The sequence below is a fragment of the Oncorhynchus nerka genome, linkage group LG12 (genome assembly GCF_034236695.1).
Source record: "Oncorhynchus nerka isolate Pitt River linkage group LG12, Oner_Uvic_2.0, whole genome shotgun sequence".
NCBI classification, from domain to species: domain Eukaryota; kingdom Metazoa; phylum Chordata; class Actinopteri; order Salmoniformes; family Salmonidae; genus Oncorhynchus; species Oncorhynchus nerka.
Window position 1 is genome coordinate 79,510,745 of NC_088407.1, and position 12,654 is coordinate 79,523,398.

Consider the following 12,654-nt stretch of genomic DNA (forward strand, 5'->3'; position numbering starts at 1 on the left):
TCTGGAGGAAGCCTTCTCATTGGCCGAGAACGAGCTGGGCATACCACGCCTACTGGACCCAGAAGGTTCCACCTCTACCCATCTATTTATAATGAAAAATAAATAGCTTTGTCAAAATAAGCTCACACTCCCTCACTCATCCCCGTTGCTCTGGTTGGTGTATAGGGCAGCAACAATGCATCTCCACTTCTCTTCTATCTTGAACTGTGTAATTCCAACAGAACTGTATGAAATACATTTCAAGTTTTGATGAAGATTACGCAATGTGTGTTTTTTTTAATGGGTTTTCATTTCATGAATGTGTTGTTGATAGGTCTGGAGATAAGGATGCAGACAGCAGCTCTGCGGCAATAAACCTTTCTGTTTTTATCATGGCCCTTTACAATTATCAGGCCGGAGATGGAGATGAGAGCAAACATTTATGATTAGATATCAGAGTGTCAGAGTAAATGCTAAACCTATCCTCCTTCGGGGAACACGTGTCAAACCAAATCAAATGCATCATTTGGGAATGACAACAAGTGACATGCTATTCTGAAGGAGCGTACAGACATGGTACTTCATTGACATGACTAGTTTCCTGGCTGGATGGATAGCCCTGATGTCAGTGTTGAGTTGCTATTGCTACTAGTGACACCGGCCTCTCTCTCTCTGTCTTCCTCTGCAGACGTGGATGTAGATAAACCGGATGAGAAGTCCATCATGACATATGTTGCTCAGTTCCTCAAGCACTATCCCAACCCCCACCACTCTGAGACAGATGGACAGGGAGAAGAGGTACCTAACTATATTCACTGAAGTCCTGAGTCTAAGACTGTATTGGCATTGGCAAACTCAGTGTTGTGTTGTAATGCTTTATGTACTTTAATCTGTGTTTGTATTCTTGATTTTGCTATGGTATTCTTGTTTTTGCTACTGTATTCTTGTTTTTCTTATTTTTCTTTTTATCATTGCATGAACTCATCAATCATCTTACTTTCCTCATTGTGTGTTATGTAATACACTCTCTCACTCTCTCCATCACTTCATCTCATTGTCATGCCATTCACTCCATCTCGCTATCTCTCCATCTCTCTGTCATGCCACTCACTCCATCTCGCTATCTCTCCATCTCTCTGTCATGCCACTCACTCCATCTCGCTATCTCTCTGTCATACCCATCTCGCTACTCCTGTCATCTCTCCATCTCTCCATCTCTCTGTCATGCCACTCACTCCATCTCGCTATCTCTCCATCTCTCTGTCATGCCACTCACTCCATCTCGCTATCTCTCTGTCATGCCACTCACTCCATCTCTCCATCTCTCTGTCATGCCACTCACCCCATCTCTCTGTCATGCCATTCACTCCATCTCGCTATCTCTCTATCTCTCTGTCATGCCACTCACTCCATCTCGCTATCTCTCTGTCATGCCACTCACTCCATCTCTCCATCTCTCTGTCATGCCACTCACTCCATCTCGCTATCTCTCCATCTCTCTGTCATGCCACTCACTCCATCTCGCTATCTCTCTGTCATGCCACTCACTCCATCTCTCCATCTCTCTGTCATGCCACTCACTCCATCTCTCCATCTCTCTGTCATGCCACTCACTCCATCTTGCTATCTCTCCATCTCTCTGTCATGCCACTCACTCCATCTCTCCATCTCTCTGTCATGCCACTCACTCCATATCGCTATCTCTCCATCTCTCTGTCATGCCCCTCACTCCATCTCTCTGTCATGCCCCTCACTCCATCTCTCCATATCTCCATCACTCCATCACTCCATCACTCCATCACTCTATCTCTCTGTCATGCCACTCTCTCCATCTCTCTGTCATGCCCCTCACTCCATCTCTCCATCACTCCATCTCTCCATCACTCCATCTCTCCATCACTTCATCTCTCTATCTCTCTGTCATGCCACTCTCTCCATCTCTCTGTCATGCCACTCACTCCATCTCTCCATCACTCCATCACTCCATCTCCCCAATCCTCCATCACTCCATCTCTCAATCACTCCATCTCTCCATCACTCCATCACTTAATCTCTCCATCTCTCCATCACTCCATCTCTCCATCTCTCTGTCATGCCACTCACTCCATCACTCCATCTCTCTGCCTATGTTATCGTTCCTGTGGCATTTGAAGCTGCTTCTTAGCTACATTTCAACTTTTTCACCCTCTATCCCAAACCTACAGGTAAGTCCATCCATGCCATGGTGCTGTGTAGTGTAGTGTCTGCCTACAGTGTACAGTTTTATCTCTGCTTTTGCGCTCTCTCTCTGCCACTAATGCCTTTCTGTGCTGTTTGCATCTCTTCATGTGGCTTGCTATCCTGGATAGTATGTTCCTCAAGATATAGAGCAAATTCTCCAGGTATGTTTGACAGAGACTCCTGTGACTTCCTCTTTGAATCTTATTTGCTGTAGTACTGGAATTGAATTTGGAAGGAGTAGTTCCACATGATGTTGTTTATTGGGAACTCTGTTGGGGTTGAGGGAGGATGAGTGATGATGCATTGTATAACCGGAATATGACTTGTTACAGAGAGAAGAACGGAAGGTTCTGAGGGAGCTGAAGGTGTGGCTGGAACAGTTGGAGAGAGACGTGATGCAAGTGCAGGGGGCAGAGGGCAACATCACCGACAAGTACCAGGTAATCTTGGAACCAATAACCACATCTCAAACAACATGTAGCTGGCTAATATTACGATAGATTAAGTACCAGGTCACCAGGGGGTGAAGAGGGAGGTGACATCGCTCCATAAAACTCCACAAGACTCTCAATTATCTTTCCTGAATTTCTTGTATGCTCATGTCCTCGCTGAGGTGGAGAGAAGGCACTGGGAATCAAGGAACGACTATTAAGAACAGCCCATATCTGACAGCCGTGTGTTTCATGTGTTATATACATGAAGGTTGAAGGTTCCGTAACCAATGTTTCCTCTAAGTTGCGGGAGGGCGCGAAGTAGCCCCATGACTGCCGCACAGCTCCCCGGGGACTGGGGCATAGAAGAAATATCAGCCCACAGAGAGAAGCATGAGATTGAACTTCACTCAACTTTCTAGAGCTTTCCCTGTTAGTTAACACTATCAACGATTCCCTTTACTGTGGAAAATGTTGACCCAATCGACGCAATATTGACTACTTTCAATATAACATTCCGAAACAAAACGAACTATGCAAGACTTAGTTTGCAAAACTAACTATGCAAGATATTTTGTTGTAGACAAAATGCATTGGTGTAGGATTCTATTGCATAGTAGGTTATTAGCCCAGTTATAGATAATGTGTAGTCAGCAGTAGGGCACAAAACATTTGTACATTTCTAGACATCTTTGAAAAGCGAGTCAGGTAAACAGCTTATTTTTGTCATAAAGGGGCAGTATTGTATTTTGAAAGAGGCTTGAATAAGCTAAGTAGCCAATGGGCAGAAGGTAGCATCATTTGTCTGATTCTCTATAATAATGGTATAATAATGGTATAATAATGGTATAAAGTGTTTTCTTGCATCAAACAACACAACATTTTCAATCACCTCCTTGTCTGGAGGACAAGTGGATAAACAGGTTAATGTCAAACCCTGCAAGTTTCTTTCAAGTCTCATGGAATGTAGGCCTACATTGAACACCAAACATGGACTGCTACTATAGGCTGAATGGTAGAACAGATATAGTATTTCCATGTTTCAATGTTATGGGATGCATGTTCTCCATTGTTTTTGATGGTAGGCCACTCTAGTAGACCTACATTATGATCAAATAGCCACAGTAGCGTTCTTGGCAGCTGTTAAAACTGTAACTCAAAGTGGGTACAGCCTCAGGGTTCACAGTAAACGCACGCTGGAAGGTGCACAGAATTTTCACAACGTTCAAGTTTGCGCTCAGCAGACCTGAAATTTGCTCAGTGCCAAAATGTTTTTGAGGGAATATTGGTTGAAGCACCTCTAATACTCGTGTTTCTACTTTGCTTCAGGGCTTCAAGAGTTTCCGTGTGCAGTATGAGATAAAGATGAAGCAGACAGAGCCGCTGCTGCAGCCGGTACACAAAGATGGAAAGTTGTCTGTAGACCAGGCCCTGGTCAAGCAGGCGTGGGAACACATCTCTAGCACAGTGAGTCAGTGTATAACTGTCTGTGGACCCCTGCACAACTAGTCTGATCCATGCTGCATGTCCTTTAGCCAACTCTTATGTACATCAATATTCCACCAGGTTTCTTCACAACCATCCCAAATAGGGTGCAGTAACACTGTCTGACACCTTCACATAATCTATGGGCCAGACTCAGAGACACAGATTAATCCTACTGTAGTTCTGGATTATAATTCTACTGTAGTTCTGGATTATAATCCTACTGTAGTTCTGGATTATAATTCTACTGTAGTTCTGGATTAATCCTACTGTAGTTCTGGATTATAATCCTACTGTAGTTCTGGATTATAATCCTACTGTAGTTCTGGATTATAATCCTACTGTAGTTCTGGATTAATCCTACTGTAGTTCTGGATTTATCCTACTGTAGTTCTGGATTAATCCATTTTATTACTGGATTAAATGTACTGCAGTTCTGGATTAATCTAACTGTAGTTCTGGATTAATCCTGCACTAATTCTAGATTAATCCTACTGTAGTTCAGGATTAATCCTACTGTAGTTCTGAGTTAAACCTAATGTAGTTCTGGATTAAAAAGCATACTCTATGGAGAATCTCCATTGAACTAGTTTTTTAGTCGAGGACTAGGCTTTATCTCTGTCTGGGAAACAGGCCTGAAGACAGCATTATAAATAGACAATAACCTGTCAATAGGAAATTGTTATTCGTGTCCTGTAGACTTGTAATTTTCTGTGTGTTTATTAGTTAGACTAATACTTGCCCTTGCAAGGAAGAATGGGTCCCCAGAATTGTAGCTTTCATAATAAACTGAATGAGTGTTCAGTGAGGCGCAAGCCTTTGAATGAGTGCTCATTAAGAGGGGTGGAGAGTTTTGAAGAGAGTGGAACAGAGTGGGTTTTGTTCAGTTGATAGACTATTCTCTAATAGTTTGTTTGAGAGCAGAACACCACTGTGATCTGGAGTGGATGATTTTTGCCCACCATCTGCTTTTCGAACAGTGTGGTTCATGCTAATGGTTGGTTGTACTGGCTGTTCTGGCTGTAATGGATGTCTATTTCAGGTCTTGGACTTATGGTTTGTCATGGTTGACATGGTTTGTCATGAATCTTGTCCGAGAGGCAAAACTGAGTGATTTCCGCTAGAAAGGCCTGCTGCAAAATCCAAATAGTCTATTTTGTAGAAAATGTATGAAGACAAAAATGTGCTTTTTGGTCTTAAATTAAAGTTAGGGTTAGGCATTAGTGTTCGCAGTGTGGTTAAGGTTAGGTTTAAAATCAGATTTGATGACGTTGTGACTGTGCCAGGTAGTGACCACTCTGCAGAGCTGCCTCCACCGCAAGATTCATGACAATGAATGCCAACCTGCCTCTTGGATTGGGGACCTGAAGAAGACCTGAGACAAATGTGTCACTAATAACCCACATGGAAGCATAGATTTCAGTGTGCAGAGTCTCTTTTTCCCAAATTTTGCTGAAATAATTTTGATAAACAGCACCTGCTCAAAGACTTAGGATATGTAATATATACCTTTATTAGCTCCTGGACTGGCACATCCATCTGGATAAGTCGTTGCCTGGCCCCCTGGGGGTGATCGGAGCCTTGCTGCATCGAGCTGAGATCGCCCAGAGAGAGGAGATTCCCATCCAACAAGCCCATGAAGAGACAGCCAATGTGATCCAGAGGAAGCTGGAACAGCACAAGGTATTCAACAAGAGCAGATCCAGTAATCCACATGGGTGTAAAACTATCCTTGGGTAGGCCTAGTAAGAAGGTACTGAAAATCCGACAATTTGTGATTTTGTTGGTTACATAAAACAACTGACAATTTTTACATAACAACTAACAATTTTATTTTTAGAGTCTAAATGAGAACTCACATGGTTTGTTATCTACTGTGTATGTGCACGTGTCTGACTGTGGATATGGGCATTTGTGTGTTGCAGGAGATCCTGAAGAACTTGGAGTCCCACAAACAGACGTTCCAGCAGATCCACCGAGAAAGATCAGTAAACGGGGTCCCTGTCCCCCCTGAACATCTCCAAGACATGGCTGAAAGGTCAGTCCTCCTTCAGTCAACTCTATCTCAGTGTTTACACTAATGTCTGGACAATTTTAGCCTGGTCCCAAATCCAATGGTCGTTGACTTGACAAACATAAATTGACAAGACAGCACAAACATATCTGGGATAAATATGACATGAACTCATGTATACTAGCGTTAGCATGCTAGTAGATACCATAGACTTCAGTCATTGCGCTAATGCTAGTTAGAATTGACTTGCGTAACTAACTCTATCTTCCTCCATACTGGTTGCAGAGACATAAAAATGTTATCCATATGTTCATCTGACTTCATTGACAAAATCCCAAAGTATCCCTTTAAATGAGATAAGATTGATCAGTTTGATCAGAATATTGATTGATCTTCTACTTTTTACAACAGATTCAATTACGTGTCCACATCATCTTATGCCCACCTGATCAAACTGGAATTCTGGGAGATCAAGTACCGTCTGATGGCGTTTCTCATCCTGGCTGAGTCCAAGCTCAAGTCCTGGATCATCAAATATGGCCGCCGTGACTCTGTGGAACTACTGCTACAGAGCTACGTTGTGAGTTGACCTTTTCATTCGTTGCTACTGGTTTGTGGTAGCCAGGTGGTCCAGATCTGTTTGTGCTGTTTAGCCAACCTAATGTTTGACATGACAATGACCATAGGAGTTGGCAAGACATCACAAACTGATCTAGGACCACCAAGCTAAGTTTGTGGACCTAGACAGCGTACATTTCTGGCCATAACATTTCCATGGATATTGTTCCAATTCTATCCTCATGATAATTCCATGCTAATCTCACCATCATTCCCAATAGACCTTCATCGAGGGACACATGTTCTTCGAACAGTATGAGACAACATTTAAGGCACTCAGGCAATCTGCAGATGTCTACGTCAAGTCTGATGGTTCATGTAAGATTGTTTTTCTTTTCCTTGTTTTATCTCAGATGTAATTTGATTGATTGTATTGTCTGTCAGAGAGGGAACACATACATAAATAACTGTTGATTTGAAATTCTAGGCATTAAGATCTGTAAGAAAGGTAAGTTTAGATTCATTTGGTACTGATGAACAATATGTAACATGGTGCCCACGCTAGCCTTCGATTGACTGTGCACTAGTAGTTCACTGGTCTGACTAAAAATCCAAGAAATCTGATATAACATCACAGTGCCTGTCTGCTTACTAACTACTCTATATTCCTCCTCAAAGACAATTACCTGTAAGACAATAACTCTTTGCATGATACAGTAACAAATACTCACAGTAGGTCTTTGAATGTGAAACACTGCAAATGAAAATTCCTTACTGTCTTGATTTATGTATTCAAGGGCCTCGAAACTTCACTCTATTGGGCTCTTTTAATAAGATCTTGAGTAATTTAGGAGGTGACCCAGTAAACCACAAAAAAATGATATGTCATGTTGAAGAGCGACCTAATTACATTGTGTTTCTTTCCAGCTGAGGAAGCGGAGGGTGTGGGTAAGTTCCTGTCGGATGCGTCGGCCCAGTGGAGGAACCTGTCGGTGGAGGTGCGTAGCGTCCGTAGCATGCTGGAGGAGGTCATCTCTAACTGGGAGAAGTACAGCAGTACGGTGGCCGGACTGCAGGCCTGGCTGGAGGACGCAGAGCAGATGCTCAACCAGTCAGAGAATGACAAACGGGTGAGCATGAGGCTAAACGTATCGGGAAGACCAAAACATATATTTAGTCCATGTCAACAGCTGATGGTTTGACCATTGTGGACATGGAATAAAGATAATCTCAGTTTACATTTTTACCTCCCTTTCCCTTCTTCTTATTGGATTGATGTGCTCTATGGGACATCATTGCCTGTGAAGCGCTGAGCCTACATACTCTTCCTTACTGTGTAGACACTGACTGTTGGCCCCTTTAAATAATCTTCTACATTTACAAACTGTTGCTATCAATTGTGTAGAGTTTGAGTTTTTCTCTTCTCCCCCCCAGGACTTCTTCCGGAACCTTCCCCACTGGATCCAGCAGCACCTGGACATGAACGATGCAGGGAACTTCCTGATTGAGACGTGCGATGAGACCGTCTCCAGAGACCTGAAGCAGCAGCTGCTCATTCTCAACGGGAGGTGGAGGGAGCTGTTTGTTAAAGTCAAACATGTAAATTAGTTTAACATCTCCTGTTTTCTGCACACCTAGATTATGATTATTAAGAAGCATCCCACACGATTGGCCCTGAAACATGGCTGTGGACTCCTAGATGCCATAGGAGCCTACAGCCATGCCTCAGGGCTAACCACTATATAGATACAATTCTTAGGCTGTGAAACTCGGGTGTCATAAAATATCTCTGCATCACTTTATAAGCACAGCTCAAATCATAAAGAAAAGCTTGTCATCATTATTATTCCCTGCTCCTCTGTTTCCATGGCAGTATGCTAGAGTGGACGAGGTGGACAAGTGGAAGCAGGACTATCAGGACTGTATCGCTACTCTCAAAACTTTTATGGATGCAACCAATGACAAGATGACTGCCCCTGTCCAAGTGTCCTTCTTGAACGTCAGGACATTCGTTCAAGATGTTGAGGTACAGAACGTACACAGGGCTTTTCTATCAAACTTGAATGAACTCTCTATAAAGTGTTCAGCTTGGCTCACAGTGTTACGATGTCTATCAATCACATATTCACTAAGCATTTCAGAATAGAGGTGCTGCTCTACAATCAGGTCCTCCCTGTCATTTGATTAATTCTGATCTAAAAGCGCAAAACCGAGCTGACAAGGTACAAATCTGTCGTTCTGCCCCTGAACAGGCAGTTAACCCACTGTTCCTAGGCCGTCATTGAAAATAAGAATTTGTTCTTAACTGACTTGCCTAGTTAAATAAAGGTAAAATAAAAAAATAAAAAAACTGATCCGAGATCAGCAGCTACTCTGAGACGCCTTTGTGAATACGGGCCTTGGTAAAAGTAAGGAAAAGAGTACCCATGTTTGATCTATATTCACTACATCCTTCCAGGACATCAAGAACAAGGTCCCGGCCATGGAGGCAGCCTGTAAGACAGCCAGCCGCACCGCCCAGCTGCTGATCAAAGACACGCCCGCGGAGGAGGTCTCTACCATGCTGGCTGCCATGGCTTCTATCAAGGAGGAGATGAGCAAGGTGACCATCCATCTCCATCTCACCTGTTTCTGTTTGAATTCTTAGGTTAAAAGTTGGTTAAAAACAAAAAGACAATGCCCATATGTTGATGACTTTTTGCAAATCCTATCAGTTTTCCACGTCATCACATTGACTTTCTGACCAGCCATCTTTAGTATAGTCCGCTCCAGATGGCATTACCCCCATGACCTCCTACCCACTGTCCTCCTCCCATCAGATAAAGGAGCGGTCTCTGCCGCTGCTACGGGATGCCCAGTCCCTGCTGCCTGCTCTGGAGGAGATGGAGAAGAACATCACAGGGTTCTACCAGGCCCTGGAGAAGGCCAGCTGCATCACTTGCTCCAGGGACTCTGAGGCCCACGGGGACTTCAAACAGAAATGCCAGGTGACACATTACATCACACATTCTTATCCAGAGTGACTTACAATCAGTGTATTCAACTAAACACAGATTGATCAGGGGTTGAATGCAACGAGAGAGGAAACTGCATGGAGGATGGTTAGAGTTTGGATTTGGTTGAGTTACTGTTACTTGCCTTTCATACAACAATATTAGACGGACTTGTTCTATTGTAGATACATTTTATACATGAATCACCTACAGGTAGTAACTGTGAATTTATCTTTTAATTGAACGTCATGCTGCTTAGTTGACCCATTATGTCATTATTAGCAGTGTTTGACTTGGCTAGGAGCTCACCGGAGCTGAAAACTGGCACCTCAAATGTTCTACTGCTTGAGCTCCTGTTCCTCTTATATAATATTAGCTCAAAAGTATTGTGGAGATCCTGCTCCTAAATATAAACAGTACCAGCACCTAAAACGAGTATCAGAACCTATTTCAGTCCAAGTCAAGAATTTAACGTTTTAGTCATTTAGCAGACGCTCATATCCAGAGCAACTTACAGGAGCAATTAGGGTTAAGTGCCTTGCTCAAGAGCACACCTGCAGATTTTTCACCTGGTCGGCTCTGGGATTCGAACCAGCAACCTTTCGGTTACTGGCCCAAAGGTCTCAACCGCTACCTGCCTAACGCTAGGCTACCTGCCCACACACTGATTCTTAGTAACACAATGTCTCTTCACACTTCACTGCCTCCTCTTTCTCCAGGAGCTGGTGACCTTCACCCAGAGCTGTAAGAAGTGTCTGACTGTGATAGAGAATAACCATCAGAGTGTCCAGAGAACCCTGGACAGCAGTAAGACCCTACAGCACCTGGACATGGCCCTGCTGCAGAAGAGAGTCGCCGACCTCCAGGCCTCCTCACAGGTACAGTACCATAACACAACGCTTAATGGGTTGTGTGTAACAGTTTGATAGTGTAAATGATTGAAGGAGGGAACATCAATCAATCAATCAACCAACCAATCAATCATGGGGCTTTGACAGAGGATAATAATGTAAAGAAGACAGAATGACGTAGCTGCCTTCTAGCGCATGTTCAGTTCACATCAATTCAAAATAACTTGTGTGAAGGACAGTTGTGTGTTGGGTGATGAGAATTGCTTGTGAGTATGTCTGTATTTGTGTATCACAGGCAATGATCAACGAGTCTACTGAGTGGAAGAATCACGTGGAGGTCAACAGCAGCTTAATGAAGAGGTTTGATGAGTCCCGTGGCGAGCTGGAGAAGGTGCTGAAAGTCGCTCAGGCTTTTCTAAATGAGAGAGGCAACCCAGAAGAACTGCTAAAAAAACACACGGTAAGAGCAAAAGCTTGCATCATGGCTAGGACCATAGTTTTAGACTGTATTTTATCTGGACAATCCAGATCTGACAATGACCATAGGACTTGGCTGTGTAGCACAACAGATCTGGACCAGGTTAGTGTCGTGTCTTTGGCTATGCCGGATTAAGTGATATGACATGCTATTCTATAAAATAATTTATCCGTAATTAATATTAATATTACCTGATTGAGCTAATCATGTAAATGTAATGAACTAGAGAGTCGGGGCACCACAAAATAATATTTATAGAGCTGTTATCTTCCCAATAAACTCTTAAAGACCTAGTAATATTTTACATCAATAGCAGTCAATATTAATCGTCACCTTAATTCAGTCTCATCTGAAAGTTGTAAATTCTTGGTTATCGTCACGAACCCTGGCTAACAAGTTGATTCAGCAATACAAAATTGGGTTTAATTATTTATTTACTAAATACCTAACTAATCACACAGAATTACACATACACATAATTAATCATAACTTGATTACAAATTACGTCATAAAGGAAAACGTCCCTAGCGGGCGGATCAGATATGACAGCTTGTTACACAAAAGAAAAGGGGCTGGGTTTGAGTGAAAGAGCAGGAAGACTGAGGAACAAAGGGCGGAGCTGTGCTATCGTAAATACAGTATCTTATGCATTCTAAATTACCGCCCATTTGGAAAAGGAAAATGCAATAAATATTTAATCTGAGCTCCGCTTCGGTAGGTTGGTGGTAGATGGAAGGCAGTGTTGCCCAACCAAGTCCTTTGTCCTTTGAATAATGTCTCTGCTGGTAAATTTAATACGTTGTAGTAACGTCGTTGTGTGGTAGACGGAATACTCTGTCTGTTCCTTCCTAACCTGCGTTTGCAGCTGCTGTTGCTAACTCAACGGCTAGGAGGTTTCACTTCTGTAGTGAATAAGAGTTCAAAGTTCATACCATTCGCAACCAAAGCTCACGCTGATGTTGGCTTCGTTCTGTAGTTATTATCTGAACCATTCTGATATCGGACCGTCGTCCACACATCCTCGGAACAGGAGGTTATATTGTCGTCAAGGCTTTATATAGGAAGGGAGAGGAGGGTGTGATTGATTTTTTTTATAGCCCATGTCCCTTCACAGGGGCGGGCCACTGATTGAGCAGAGCCCTAACCTTATAAAAACCCAATTCTCACATTTTAGAAGCTAAAATCACATTTTATCAGATCACAAATAATTTAATATTCAAACATTTAAATTGAACAACAATTCCACGTGAATCCGATAACTCTGATGTGTAGACTTTCCACTGTAGAGTTTATGTCATCTTATCATTGATGAGAATATCTCAGATGACAACCGAACAGACATCATATTCATAAGTACCACCGCATATGTTCAATTGGTCGGATTATCAGAATATAGTTCATTTCCCCCCACAATCTCAGTGAGACATCTCTGTCAATGTTTGCAGGAGTTCTTTGGGCAGCTGGACCAGCAGGTCCTCGAAGCGTTCCTGAAGACCTGTGATGAACTGACAGACACAGTGCCTAGGGAGGAGCAGCAGAGTCTGCAGGAGACAGTCAGGAAACTGCACACACACTGGAAGGTTAGTGCCATGTTGACAGAAAGGTAATGTACTAGCATAATCATTCAAAGCCTTCAATTGTAGAA

General features: G+C 42.9%; 1 protein-coding gene across 1 annotated transcript in view; it reads left to right on the forward strand.

The window, feature by feature from the left end:
• LOC115138845 (nesprin-1-like) overlaps nt 1-12,654 on the forward strand; it is a 195,657-nt gene that overhangs the window by 52,799 nt on the left and 130,204 nt on the right. The window contains 16 exon segments of the mRNA XM_065025814.1: nt 1-65; nt 668-777; nt 2,532-2,639; nt 3,960-4,097; nt 5,634-5,798; nt 6,041-6,153; nt 6,541-6,709; nt 6,969-7,065; nt 7,615-7,817; nt 8,122-8,286; nt 8,561-8,713; nt 9,146-9,289; nt 9,507-9,674; nt 10,400-10,558; nt 10,827-10,991; nt 12,455-12,589. The exon segment at nt 1-65 is cut by the window's left edge and continues 132 nt beyond it. Of these exon segments, the coding sequence (XP_064881886.1) occupies nt 1-65; nt 668-777; nt 2,532-2,639; nt 3,960-4,097; nt 5,634-5,798; nt 6,041-6,153; nt 6,541-6,709; nt 6,969-7,065; nt 7,615-7,817; nt 8,122-8,286; nt 8,561-8,713; nt 9,146-9,289; nt 9,507-9,674; nt 10,400-10,558; nt 10,827-10,991; nt 12,455-12,589 (2,257 nt within the window).